General features: G+C 51.4%; 2 protein-coding genes across 3 annotated transcripts in view; one reads left to right on the top strand and one right to left on the bottom strand.

Annotated features, from left to right (window-relative positions):
• Positions 1-9,977: 9,977 nt before the first annotated feature.
• On the bottom strand, positions 9,978-13,142 carry HPS6 (HPS6 biogenesis of lysosomal organelles complex 2 subunit 3). The gene has a single exon (XM_002756548.8). It carries the CDS (start codon positions 13,042-13,044, stop codon positions 10,717-10,719), a length of 2,328 nt encoding a protein of 775 aa, XP_002756594.3. The 5' UTR covers positions 13,045-13,142; the 3' UTR covers positions 9,978-10,716.
• Positions 12,494-14,603, top strand: part of ARMH3 (armadillo like helical domain containing 3) — a 219,724-nt gene continuing 217,614 nt past the window's right edge. For both annotated transcript variants that reach the window (XM_078346355.1, XM_035268873.3), the window contains exon 1: positions 12,494-13,158. The gene's annotated coding sequence lies outside the window, so the exon portion shown is untranslated. The remainder of the gene's footprint in view (positions 13,159-14,603) is intronic.

Genomic DNA, 14,603 nt, shown 5'->3' with positions numbered 1-14,603 from the left:
CGGGTGTGGTAGCATGCACCTGTAGTCCCTGCTACTTGGGCGGCTGAGGCAGGAGGATCACTTGAGATACAGAAGTCAAGGCTGCAGTGAGCAGTGATTGCACCACTGCACTCCAGCCTAAGTGACAAGTGAGACCCTGTCTCAAAAATAAATAAAGTTGGACTGGATTGGTCTGATGTGGTTATACAGAGAGGTTAAGAAAATTACCTAAGGTTACACAGCCAATAGGTGGTGAAGGTGGGATTAAATTCTTTTGAATTCTTATCCAGTGAGCCTCTAGGTACATTACTGACAGTTCAGAATGCAATCCAAACAGGTCAGTGGCATGCAGAAATGCCCCAGGACTGAGTGGCCAGCTGAGTTTCCTTCAAGAAGCAAAGACATCCATAAAATGGAAGGATAGAATTTTACATACACCTCCTCTGCTTTCTAACTTTTAATGCTCTCAGACCTTTGGTCACATATCTGCATTCCCCAAGTCCAGAGGTAAAATTCTGCAGCTAGGCCAGGTGCAGTGTCTCATACTTGTAATCCTAGCACTTTGGGAGGCCAAGGCAGGCAGATCACCTGAGGTTGAGCACAGCAAGACCAGCCTGACCAACATGGAGAAATCCTGTCTCTACTAAAAATACAAAATTAGCATGACATGGTGGCACATGCCTGTGATCCCAGCTATTTGGGAGGCTGAGGCAGGAGAATTGCTTGAACCCGGGCGGCAGAAGTTGCAGTGACCTGAGATCACGCCATTGCATTCCAACCTGGGCAACAACAGTGAAACTCTGTCTCAAAAAAAAAAAAAATCTGCAGCTAGAGCAGTTCAGCCATGGCTGGGGTCCCTATTCTGGAGCTGAGAGGAGTCCATGGGGAAAGGTTCTGGCCTAAAGCCTGCAGACCCATCTTCTTTCTAGTCCCAGCTCTCTCATCTGCTAGGCAAGGAACCAGTGTGCTGTTTGTAGCTTAGTTTTCTCATCTGTAATCTGAGCATCATAACCCCTGCCCTGTGGGCTTCAGGGATAGGAGGATCAGATGAAGTGACTAACAGGGAGGTGCTTTGAGGTATGAAATGCTCTTCAATGTGTGCAGGGGAGAGTGGAAGCTACCCAAAAGGTCCCCAGCATTGTGGCTCCAGCTTGGCCTGGCAGAGCAGTGCCTCCTTGGGCTGGGATCAAAGCCAAGTCCTCTTTCCACTGTCAATGCCAGGATATGGATTCAGTTTATTGTTCTTGACCCTTTCCTAGCTACCAAAGCTTTGAAAAGGCTCTGCAGAACATCAGGGACCTTGCCCTTCAGCTCAGTATGGAGAGGGACCAGCTGGACTAAGAGCTTCAGATGCTTGGCGGCAACATCCAGGCTACCCTGGGCAAGTAAGGGAGCTTGGACAGGAAAAGCAAGTTCATAGCCTAAAGTGCAACCTCAGTCTGAGCCTGGTGAAGGCCCTCCTGAGACTCAGCCTTTCTCTGGCATCCTGAATCTGACTCATAAAAGACAGCCTTTACCCAAGATCTAATATCCATCCCTCCTTAGGGAACTGTGTGGGAGACCTCACTCTGGTACAGTGGATGCATTTCCTTGGGCTGCTATAATAAATTACCACACACTTGGTGGTTTACAGCTACAGAAATTTATTATCTCACAGTTCTGGAGGCCAGAAGTCCCAAACCAAGGTGTCAGCAATGCAGGTTTGTTCGGGAGCCTCCAGGATGGAATCTGCTTCATGCCACTTTCCCAGCTTCCGGTGGCTGTTAGCAATCCTTGGTATTTTTGGTCTGTAGACCCATCACTCCAGTCTCTGCCTATGCCTTCACATGGCCTTCTCCTTCTGTGTCTCTGTGTTTTCTTCTTTTCCATCTTACAAGAAAAAGTCATTATTGGGGCAGGGCACAGTGGCTCATGCCTGTAATCCCAGCATTTTGGGAGGCTGAGGTGGGTGGATCACTTGAGGTCAGGAGTTCAAAGCCAGCCTGGCCAACATGGTGAAACTCCGTCTCTATTGAAAATACAAAAATTATGGAAAACACTATGGAGAAACCAAAAAAAGAAGAAGAAGAAAAAAAAATTTTTTAATACAAAAATTAGGCTGGGCGTAACAGCTCACAACTGTAATCTCAGCACGCTGGGAGGCCGAGGTGGGCAGATCACGAGGTCAGGAGATCAAGACCATCCTGGCCAACATTGTGAAACTCTGTCTCTACTAAAAATACAAAAATTATCTGGTTATGGTGGCACAGCCTGTAATCCCAGCTATTCAGGAGTCTGAGGCACAAGAATCATCTGAACCCGGGAGGCAGAGGTGGCAGTGAGCTGAGATGGTGCCACTGCGCTACAACCTGGGTGACAGAGCAAGACTCTGTCTCCAAAAAAAAAAAAAAAAAGAAATACTCATTATTGGATTTAGGGCTCATCTTAAGCCAGAATGATATCTTTGCCTTAATTATGTCTGAAAGAAGTATCCTTATTCCAGATAAGGTCACATTCTGAGGTTCTAGATGGATACCTTTTGGGAGTGACGACTTGGTTTTTAACAAGGAGTCTCCAGTTTGATGGGAAAGACTTAACCCCACTGTTGGAGGGCTCTAAGTCTTAGAGGAGAAATCTGCCCCTACTTTAAGAAGTCCTGGTTTGACAGGGAAGACCTGGATTTGTAGCCTGGTCCTCAGGAGCCTTTAAAGTGAGATAGGGCTGGGTATGGTGGGTCATGCCTATAATCCCAGTGGAGGATCACTTGAGCCCAGGAATTTGAGACCAGTCTTGGCAACATGGTATAACCCTACCCCTATTAAAAAAGAAAAATGAGGCCCACAAATGTTGATGACAAGGAAGGGTCAGCACTGGCAACATCCAGACCACTATTCTCTATAGAACAATGTGAGAACATTGGTCAGGATTTGGAATAATGAGGACATTCATGTGAGGATTTGAAGGGGTGGATTCTGCCTTTACAAGACAAGTGAGGCAAGCCAGACACTTGGTCCTAATCTTTGCCCATCATTTTTTTTTTTATTTATTTGAGACAGAGTCTTGCTCTGTTGCCCAGGCTGCCGTGCAGTGGCTGGATCTCAGCTCACTGCAATCTCTGCTTCCTGGGCACAAGTGATTCTCCTGCCTCAGCTTCCTGAGTAGCTGGGACTAGAGGCGCATGCCGCCACGCCCAGCTACTTTTTAAAATTTTTAGTAGAGACGGGGTTTCACCGTGTTAGCCACTATGGTCTCAATCTCCTGACCTCGTGATCCTCCCATCTCAGCCTCCCGAAGTGTTGGGATTACAGGCATAAGCCACCACGCCCAGTCTTGCCCATCATTAAAAAAAATATTTTACTCTCCTCAGCTCACAGATCTAAAAAAACAGATATCATTGTTGAATACCTTTTTGAAAATGAACTCCCATGTGATCAACCACAAAATGGGACTGTTCTCTAGGATGTCAGGTGTCCCGATATGAGTGGGGAAGCCATCAGGGTTAAACCCCCAGGAAGATCATTTTATCAGTTCAAGCTAGCTCTTGAACACTGTTTTCTCCTCTTACAAGGACATGGCCATTTAGCTGGGTTCCTTTCCTTTCCTCTCTGGAGATTTTCTTCCTCCCTCCTCCCTCCCTCCCTCCTTCCTTCCCTTCCTCCCACCCTCCTTCCCTTCTTCCTTCCTCCTTTTTTTGTGCAGGGTCTCTGTCTGTCACCCAGGCTGGAGTGCAGTGGTGCAATCACAACTCACTGTAGTCTTGACCTGGGCTCAAGCACTCCACTCACCTCAGCCTCCCAAGTAGCTGGAACTATAGGTGTGCAACACCATGCCCAGCTAATTTTTTTTTTTGTGTGTGTGTGTGTGTAGAGACAAGGTCTCACTATGATGCCCAGGCTGGTGGTGTCAAACTCCTGAGCTTAAGTGATCCTCCTGCCTCAGCCACCCAAAGTGCTGAGATTAAAGGTGTGAGCCAGCGTGCCCAGTGACTCGGGGGATTTTTTTCCCCCTGAACTGGGAGGCATATAATATCATATCCAAATTGATCATCTGCACCCTCTTTCTTCCTTCCTACAAGCTGTTAGAGCCTCAGCCTGCTTACTGTCTACCCACACAATCCCTGGGGCTCCTCACTCCTCTAGATTGGAAGCTGAGGGGGGTGCCATCTCCTCAGCTCTCCCACACTTATTTGCCTCTCTGTTCACCTCTCTCTAAAGACAACTACATTGTATCTTTTTCTTTGAAGGATTTTATAGTTCATCATCATGGGGAAAGAGCCCAAAGGTTACCAAGTCACTAGCCTGGGGGAAGGTGTGAAAATTTGAGTAACCTACGAAACTTCTGTCAGTCCTGGTCTCTGGAATGAAAGGGCAGCCAGTAGGCTGGTTCTTTCTCCTCTCCTCTTAGTCCTGGCTTGAAGACAACAAACAGGGTAACTGTTCATATCCCCTGTGCCTCAGACATGACTGCATCGGAGCTTCTCCCAATTGATTGGTTATTTATTTATTTATCTTGAGATGGAACTTGCTCTATCACTCAGGTTGGAGTGTAGTGGCACTATCTCAGCTCACTGCAACCTCTGCCTCCCAGGTTCAAGTGATTCTTCTGCCTCAGCCTCCCGAGTAGCTGGGATTACAGGTGCCTGCCACCACACCAGGCTAATTTTTGTATTTTTAGTGGAGACAGGGTTTTGCCATGTTGGTCAGTCTACTCTTGAACTCCTGACCTCAGGTGATCTGCCTGCCTCAGCCTCCCATAGTGTTGGGATTACAGGCGTGAGCCACCAAGCCTGATCCTCGCTCTTTCTGACTCCCCTTTTCTAGTTTGATGCTTCCTGGATATCCACTTCCAAGCTTCTACTTTGGAGCCATTCCCATCTCTTCCAAAGCAACTCTTCCTTTATTCCCAGTAAAAGCCACATTATGTTCTTCCCTTTCCCAACATTCGCAAGGGAGACCTACTCACTGGGGAATCCACTATGGTGTGACCAGTATGGTGGAGGGAGGAAGTGGTTGCTGATGTGTCCCTCCCCACTCCCTAGGCTCCCCTAAAATCCCATACCCCACACTGACCATCCACTATCCCAAAAGAACCCGTTTGAGGGAAATGGGTGGAGTTGGCAGTGACAAGAGTAACCACCAGGGGGAGCCTGTGCCTAAGAAGAGACTGAGGGCGCCTAGGGTAGCCGCTCAGGATTTTTTCCCCTTCATTCTTGGGCAGTAAGGCTGCCAGGCATTCTAGCCTGGGGTGGCATCTTATGGACCTGGGAATCCAGAGTTCCCTCCTCCCCTCTTTCTGGCTCTCCTCTTTTCCTGATTACCCAGGAAACTGTTACATACGCAGTGTGGAACACTTCCAAAGGACAGGTTAGGAAGAATATGGCCCCTGCAGGACCTTATTTTTTATTCTTTTAAGACAGGTTCTCACTCTATTACCCAGACTGGAATGCAGTGGTGTGATCACAGCTCACTGTAGACTTGACCTCCTGGGCCCAAGCAATCCTCCCACTTCAACCTCCTGAGAAGCTGAGACTACAGGCGTGTGCCACCATACCTGGCTACTTTTTTGTATTTTTTTATAGAGACAGGGTTTTGCCATGTTGCCCAGGCTGGTCTTGAACTCTTGGGCTCAATCTCTTTGCCTGTCTCAGCCTCCCGAAGTGCTGGGATTACAGGTATGAGCCACTGTGCCCAGCCTGGACAGCCATATTCAACATAAGGATCAATCTTCCAGACCTTTGACCTCAACCCACAGTTTTCACTAGCTCCTGTCACCAGTCTCTCCACTGGAACCTCACTGACTCAGGCTCTCCTATCTCTTCTCAATCTGTCCTGGTTTGGGGATCGGGGGCCCTGGGTAGTACCAGTTATGTCCATTCCTTTCACCTCCACCTTAACTCTCAAGATGGTCCCAGCTCAGTAGCTTCTTCACCCCTGCCACTGCCCTTGGTGACTTGGTTCTGCCTTCAGATCCACCTGACTTACTTACATCAATTTCAGGGCTGGATCAACCAGTCAGTCTGACTTGTGGAAAAAAAGGAAGAAAGCCAGAGAATCTCTAAAGGCCAGAGCTTAATCCCTTCTTCTCACCCCAGGTCATAGAGCCTTGTCAGTTCCTGCATCCACAATAATAATTAGGCTGGGCTTGGTGGCTCACTTCTGCAATCCCAGCACTTTAGGAGGCCGAGGTGGGTGGATCACCTGAAGGAGTTTGAGACCTGCATGACCAACATGGAGAAACCTCATCTCTACTAAAAATACAAAATTAGCTGGGCATGGTGGCATATGCCTGTAATCCCAGCTACTCAGGAGCCTGAGGAGAATGGTTTGAACCTGGGAGGCGGAATTTGCTGTGAGCTGAGATCGCACCATTGCACTCTAGCCTGGGCAACAAGAGTGAAACTCCATCTCAAAAACAAAACAACAACAACAACAATAATAATATTTAAACCTGCTAGGAGCCTGGCATTGTGATACATGCTGAGGATACCAAAACACAAACAGCCATGGTCTGTGCCCTCAAGGAACTTGTATACTAATCAGGAAGATTAACAAATAACTAGGCAATCACAGTATAAAAAAGGAGTGGCTGGAGAGAAGACTGGAGAGGCAGTGCCAGACAAAGGAAGGGATGGCTTTATTAGGAGTTTGAATATTGGAGTAGGTGCTGAAGTTGATCAGATTTGCTATAGTATACAACACTCTGGGTAATCAAGGTTAGATTTGAGGAGACAAGGATACCAATTATAAAGCCATTATAACAGTCTCAATGACAGGTGGCTAGAGCCAGGCTGAAGGCAAGGTCAGGGTATGGGAGAAGAGCAGGAGTGGTTTTTAGACACTGGTCTACTGTGGCCACCAGGTCCAATTTCCTGCGGACCACATGTAGAAGAAGGTGTGTGGCTCTGACCTCTAATCCTTACAGGTTTAGGAAGACATAAGTGGCTGTGGTCCTGTGGTCTGGTCATTGGGCAGCATGGAGACTGCAGTCTGTGTTTGAACAGAGGATTCCTTGGTGCAGGAAAAAACGTATAGAACTGAGACTGACAAGGTTGGGAATATGGGTAGGCAGTAGGAAAATGAAAAGGGAGGTATTTTGCAGTATCTGGATTTTAAAAAAAGAAAGAAAGAAAAAGGTTTTCCTGGGAAAGGTGGCTCATGCCTGTAATCCTGGCACTTTGGGAGGCTGAGGCAAGTGGATCACCTGAGGTTAGGAGTTCAAGACCAGCCTGACCAACAAGGTGAAACCCCGTCTCTACTAAAAATACAAAAATTAGCTGGGCTTGGTGGCAGGCGCCTGTAGTCCCAACTACTTGGGGAGGCTGAGGCAGGAGAATCACTTCCACCCAGGAGGTGGAGATTGCAGTGAACTGAGATCGCACCACTGCACTCCAGCTTGGGTGACAGAGCTAGATTCTCAAAAAAAAAAAAAAAAAAAAAAGTGCCAGGCACAATAGCTCACACCTGTAATCCCAGCACTGGGAGGCTGAGGTGGGCGGATCACAAGTCAGAAGTTCGAGAGCAGCCTGGCCAATATGGTGAAAACCCATCTCTACTAAAAATACAAAAAAAAAAAAAATTAGCTGGGCATGGTGGCACATGCCTGTAATCCCAGCTACTGCTCGAGAGGCTGAGGCAGGAGAATCACTTGAACCGGGGCGGTGGAGTGAGCTGTGATCGCACCATTGCACTCCAGCCTGGGCAATGGAGCAAAACTCTGTCTCCCCACCACCAAAAAAAAAAAAAAAGTAAAAGGGAGGCTTGGGTTCCTAAGGCAGTTGGAGAAGCCTTGTGCCCCGCTTCCTCTCCTTCACCCAGGATGCTTGCTGGGACTACTGTGTGGCACTCGTTGTGCCTAGCTTTACTGCCCTGTGAACCTGAGAGAGCTCCTGAGGCGAGGCATACCTATGTAAATGCTCCTACCCACTGGCCTAGGATTCTCCCCTCACCTTCCCAGGGATTTCAGACCCTCGTACTCTTCCTGCCCCAGAACCTTGGATCTGAGACCTTGTCCATCACTCAAAACCTTCAGCAGCCGGGTGTGGTGGCATGTTCCTAAAATCCCAGGTACTTGGGAGGCTGAGGTGGGAGAATTCCTTGAGTCTAGGAGTTCAAGTCCAGCCTGGGCAACATACCAAGAACTTCTCTCAAAAAGAAAAGAAAGAAAAAAGGCAACCAAGCTAGGCACAGTGGCCTGTCTCTGTAGTTCCAGCTACTTGGGAGACTGAAGCAGGAGGATCACTTGAGCCCATAAGCCACTGCACTCCAGGCTGGGCAACAGAACAAGATCCTATCTCTTAAAAACAGAAGAAAAAATGAAACCCATCAATGTCAGAACTTAATTCCTTTTTTCAGGTACCCAAGGCCAAGGACTTTAGCTTCTGAATCTCTCATTTCCTCAGGTCCCAGCATCTTGTCCAGGAACCCTCCTTATCAGTCAAAGACCTCAGACTTCAGACCTCCACCTACCTATTCAGAGACCTCTGTCTGTCTGATAGTCCTCTCAGAAACTCCATCAAAACTGTCACAGATGATCCCTGTGCTGTTTCCAAAGTCCTGCATCCCTGAGCCATCTTCCAAAGTCCTGAGATGTAATTTGGGATAACCTACACCCACCACATTGAAAGGAAGGATAAGGCTAGTGTGATCAAGCACCAAGCCTGTCAAAGCAGGTAAAAGTCACCATCTAAGCCCACCTGTGCCGCTCAAGAGCTGCCGGGCTGGCTGGGTGGCCTTCAATCTGAAGGCCCTACTAGTGGATGGTCCCAGGGAACTTCCTTGAACCATATAACCTGAAGGAAAAACCTGGCCTCTTTCCCTTGCCCATACCCCCGGGAGCCCACTGAGTAGAATTCCTTCTCTTCCAGGCACAGGAGGACCAAGCCAAATCTCAGGCTTGGGAGATTTGAGAAGATGCAACAATGATTAAGCAGGATCACGAACAAGAAGCAGCTTCCCACTGAGTCATGATGACCCGTTTTTTTTTGTTTGTTTGTTTTTCTTTTTAATGACCCCAGTTTCAAGACCAAGAAGAGAAACTCCTCCCAGACCAGGAAGGGGCTGGAGGCCAGGACTGGAACTGTCCCTAGCCCTGGGCCTCTGGGAAGAGCAGTAGCTTGACTCCAGCTATTGGTAGGCAGCCTGGCTTGAGGGCCAGGACAAGGGGTATCCAAGCTCCAGAGGAGGCCAAGGTGGTACCTCAGGACTTGGCCATGTAGATGAGTCACCTCAAGATCTCCATGAGGCTGAAGAGTTAACACCAGCCATGGATAAGACTAAGTAGCTACTTCTCTCCCTAGAGACAGGAACTGTGCCTAGTCTCATCAGTCCTAGCCTGAGTCCACTGTAAGTCCAGTTTAAGGCTAGCAGAATCTAAGCTGCAGGTCCCAGCTGAGGACAAAGCTGAGTGGCAGCCCTAACCTTGGCCCCAGGCATGGACAAGGGGTATCTGGGACTGGGGATGATACTGAGTAGCTGCATCCAGGGTCCTACCCTAAGCCAGAACCAGGGTCTATCCTGAGGTAGGCTGAGGCGTTACTTGGGTAGAAGTGGGCATAGGGCGAAGGACTCTTCAGAGGTGAGCCTGTTGAATAAATCCAGACAAACAGAGATCTGTGTTGTAGATGCTCTTATTTCTTGACTTGGGGGAGTCAGCAGGAATATGGGGCTGTCCAAGCAGTTCTGTTCCCAGTGAATTTTATTACTGAGCCAGAGAGCTCTGAAGGCAGCTCTCCTGTCTGTGGCAAATCTTTCCCTAAACTAGGAGCTGCTCCAGAAATCCTGGTGGAGACAGGCAAGGACCCAGGGCCCAGCACAGTTCCTACTCCGGAGCGGAGGAGTCCTGGGGAAAGGAAGGGTAGAGCTCTGCAGTCCCCCTCCTCTTAGCAGGCCCCAGAAGCCAGCATGGAGCCAGGGATGGGGAGCACATCCAAGCCCAAGCAGGTGGGAACTGCTGGTCTATTCAGTGAGGTGGCTCCAATCTTTGAGCTGCTAATTTCTAGCTGAATGACCTTGGTCAAGTCATTTAATTTTTCCAAACTTTTATTTTCTGTAAAATGGGAATAACATTAGTACTTTCCCCATGGGGGTTATGAGAAGCATTAAATGCTCATAAATGTTAACTATTTTCATGATTGGAAGTGGACACCTTAGCCAAAAGATCCAGATCCAACCATTCCCTCTATAACCTGTATCCTCTGAGACTCATAGCTGTTTAAATACACACAACAGTGTATATATTAAACTGTGTATATATATAACACACACATATCTTAAAAATAGTTCCGGGGCCAGGCGCGGTGGCTCACGCCTGTAATCCCAGCACTTTGGGAGGCCGAGGCGGGTGGATCATGAGGTCAACAGATCGAGACCATCCTGGTCAACATGGTGAAACCCTGTCTCTATTAAAAATACAAAAAATTAGCTGGGCATGGTGGCGCGTGCCTGTAATCCCAGCTACTCAGGAGGCTGAGGCAGGAGAATTGCCTGAACCCAGGAGGCGGAGGTTGCAGTGAGCCGAGATCGCGCCATTGCACTCCAGCTTGGGTAACAAGAGTGAAACTCCATCTCAAAAAAAAAAAAAGTTCCGGAAGACAGAAGAGTATTGCATATACAGGTCCACCATGGGCCTCTCCAAATCCCAGGCATCTTTCCCTGATAACTGTGTCCCAGAAATGATTTTTCTCTGTCAGTGACACAGTACCCGTCCACATGGTGCCCAAGCAAGCCTCCAGGCCCTTAGTGGTCTGATGCCTGGAGGTGGTCATAGGTCCCGAGGTGGAGTGGGGGGTGGAGTGCTGTGGTTCCACAGGATGTCCTCATATGGGCTTAGAACTGGGCCCGAAGGCCATCCTTGAGCCCCAGTCTGCTCCAGCAGGGCTTTGAGCAAGCCCACAGTAAGAGGGGGCTCTGCTCCAGGCTCAGAGAATGGGGCAGTGGGCCCCACGTCATCTGGGAGGTATGTCCGCAGGAGAAGCAGGAGCTCAGCTGGAGCCAGTTCTGGTGGGCACAGGCGGCAAAGCAGGGGGAGGTGAGCATCAAGCTGGCGGTGCTGGGCAAACTCGGCTAGCAGCAGTTTGAAGATTTCACTTCGAAGCAGGGGGCTTGAGGGGCCGATAGCCAGGCCAGCATCCAGAGCCCGCTCCCATTGCTCCTTTTGCACCAGCTGCCCAACAGCTTGGAGCACAGCTTTGGGCCGCCCACTGCTCAAGAGCAGTTCTAGCTCCAGTGCCTCAGGCCTGGTCCCCTCCTCACCTAGCACTGCCAGGGCTCGGCGATACAGGGGCAGTCCTGGGCCCCCTGCCCCCCAGCCCGGCCCACCCTGCTGCTGTGCCAGTTCCACAAAGGGTGGCAGCCATCGAGGCTCCAGCTGGCACAGGCACTGGCACAGGAGTTCAAAGGGGGGCAATATTCCATTGGGGGGTTCCTTTCCAGCGGTTATTCCCCCTAACACTTTCTTCCACACATCAGGGGGTGCTTGGGACCTCAGCTTGCCATTCCCATCTGGCTGGAGCTGCAAGGCCCTGAGGGCAGCACCCCAGGCTGCGGTAGGCAGGGCTTGGAAAACAGTGTTTAGCTGGGCCAGCTGGTCTCCTATCAACTCGGTCCTCAGCAAGCGTGCCACTTCCTGCTCTGCCAGCTCAGTCCAGCCAGCCTCCTCATCATCCCCGGCCACCAGCTGGGCCTTCAACTGCTCTAAGCCTCGATAATCCCGAAGCTCAGTCCTCAACATGGTCAGCAGTGTAGATGGGGGCAGGTGGCCCTGGAGGATAGAGGCCAGAGCCTGAGGTGCCCGGAATGTGCTGCTGTGTCTCAGTTCTTCTGGGGTGAGCTGGGCACCCCGCAGGCTCCGCCGCTGGTAGTACCCGCAGGCCTCCTCAAACACCATGTCCTTGGCTGAAGGCAGCTCAACACCCTGTGGGGCTTCCCAGCCCACACAAAACAGACCCAAGGCTGAAAGCAGACGAAGACTCCCGCGGTTCTCTAGCTCTTCCTCATCCTCCATGCCAGGGGCTGGGGGTTCCAGCAGATGTACCCTGTCTGTACTTAGGACCTTCCTCTCCAGCAGCTGCCCACTGCCCATGTCCAGCAGTTCCAAGGTGGAGCCCAGCACACAGGCCAGAGTGCCATGAAATGTGCCTAGGGCTGCAGACCCCCGCGGACCTACAGGTGCCTCCTGCAGGGTGCCCACAGCCCGTGTACCACCGTGGGATTGCACTAGGCTCACAGTGCCCCGGAAGTCAAGCAACAGCAGGCCCTGGGGAGTTGGGGCCCAGGTGTGTACAGCCAGTGGCTCCCTGGGGGAGAGCAACCCAGGAAGGCCTCGGAGCAGGGTCCGGAAGTCCCATGTATCCCCTCGTCCAGGATTCAGACTCTTACTGTAGGAGAGGCCACGCCGTGGGGCAGCCACCATCACTTTGCCTTTGCCTGGGCTCCAGATGAGTAGAACGTGGGCCACGCCAGGCCAGGTGGTGGCAGTGGGCACCAGGAAGAGGTGTTTGCAGGAGGCCAGCAGCCCAAAAGCGGGGCAGTGTTGCAGCAGTACGTGTGTGCGGCCTAGGCTGGTGCCAGCTTCCCCGCCGGGCTCCAGGGTTCGGACGCACACGCAGTGGCTGAAAGCGGCTGCGGGCCGCCCTAGCGGGCCCCTGGCCCCGGCCTGGTGCTCCTCGCACCACACCAGACGGCCTCGGAGCGCCGCCACGGCAACCACGCGAGCTCCCTCGCACGAACACAGCTCGGTACTCTGCAGCAGCCTCCAGCCAGGCCCCACGCCCGCGCCCCACACCTCGGCCAGGCCACTCTCCCACACCAACACCAGAGCCGGCCGCACGGGCCACAGCAGGAAGAAGGCGTCCAGCGGGGAGAGCTGGGAGGCCGGCCAGGCCAGCTCCAGCTCCACGCCCGGCCCTCGCCCCGCGACCAGCAGCTGAGGGGCTGGCGCCCCCGGGGGTCGCAGGAGCAGCAGGTGGCGGCCGTCCGGGCTGCCGCGGACTCGGACCGCTGGGTCCCCGGTCAGCAGCTCCCGGAGCCGGGCCGCGCCGCTGAAGGCGCTCAGGTCCGAGAGCAGCCGCAGAGTCCCCGCGCGCTTCATGGCGCCGCCGCGCAGGAGCGCGCCCAGGCTTTGGCCAGACCCAGCTGCCCCGCGGGCGAGACCTGACCCTCCCGGAGTCGAGCGAGACCGAGACTTCCGTCCCCCGTCGATGAGGTGAGCAGAGGCCGGGCTGAGCGTAGGCTCCGCCCTGCCCCGCCAGGCCGGCTCCCAGATTGCAGTAGCCGTAGCCGGGTCGGCGCTATGCGCCCGCCGGGGGAGGAGCCGTGAGAGTGCTCCAGGGGCTCAGGGCGGGGATTGCGCCCGACCGGGGACGCTCTCGGCGCAGGAGGAGGCCCTGCCCCAGACCCCAGGACGCCGCCCAGTGGCCTGTAGTCCGACGCAGGAATCGGGATTCCAGTCCACTGAGTCCCACTCCCAAGGATTTCAACCCAATTTACTCATTCAGGAAATTTTTCTTGAGCACATGCTTTGTGGCAGGCTTTGAGTAGAAGCTCTAAAGAAAACAGAAAACCTCAACCTCATGGAGTTGACAATCTAGCGGAAGTAATAATAAACACGGCTGGTTGTGGTGGCTCACGCCTGTAATTTTAGCACTTTGGGAGGCTGAGGCGAGAGGATTCCTTGAGGCCATGTATTCAAGACCAGCCCGAGCAACATAGGGAGGCCCTGTCTGTATAAAAAAAATTAAAAGATGAAAGAAAAGAAAGAGAGAAAGAAAGAAAAAGAAGAGAGAGAAAGAGAAAGGAAGGAAGGAAGGGGAGAAAAAAAAGAAAGAAAGGGAAGACCATTGGGATATCACTATGTGACATCCCTCTCTATCCTCTAGTCCCTTTTACAGATAAGCAGGATGAAGCACAGAGAGATTAACTTCACTAAGATCATGCAGGTATTAAGCGGTGGAGATGGGATTTCAACCACAGGCTTCCTGGCTCCAGAGTCAGTGCACCAAGTCACTTTATCATAAAAACTCATCACCCAGGCGGGGCGCGGTGGCTCAAGTCTATAATCCCAGCACTTTGGGAGGCCGGACTGGTGGATCACGAGGTCAAGAGATCGAGACCATCCTGGTCAACATGGTGAAACCCCGTCTCTTCTAAAAATACAAAAAATTAGCTGGGCATGGTGGCGCGTGCCTGTAATCCCAGCTACTCAGGAGGCTGAGGCAGGAGAATTGCCTGAATCCAGGAGGCGGAGGTTGCGGTGAGCCGAGATCGCACCATTGCACTCCAGCCTGGGAAACAAGAGCGAAACTCCGTCTCAAAAAACAACAAAAAACAAAAAAACAAAAAACTCATCACCCAAACCAAAAGAGAGAAACGTACTTCAGAAGCACTGAGGCTGTGTGCCAACTCTTCAGTAACACCTACAAATTTGTGTGTAGGGTCCTTCCACCCCTTGACTGCCTTTTCAGGTGAGCAGTTTTCCTCCTCTCTCCAAGGCCAATCCCTCTTTATGAGCCCTGCCTCTCCTCCCCTGCCCCTACCTTCCTTGAGAACTTTGTCTATTTTTGTTTCACTGGCGTCATTCCATCCTCTTGTTACCAGCATAGAAATACCCTCTCATCTCTCCTGTCTTGGAATTCATTCATTAATTTTTTT

Source organism: Callithrix jacchus, chromosome 12, assembly GCF_049354715.1.
Source record: "Callithrix jacchus isolate 240 chromosome 12, calJac240_pri, whole genome shotgun sequence".
NCBI lineage: Eukaryota > Metazoa > Chordata > Mammalia > Primates > Cebidae > Callithrix > Callithrix jacchus.
This window is presented reverse-complemented; position numbering and strand designations above follow the sequence as displayed.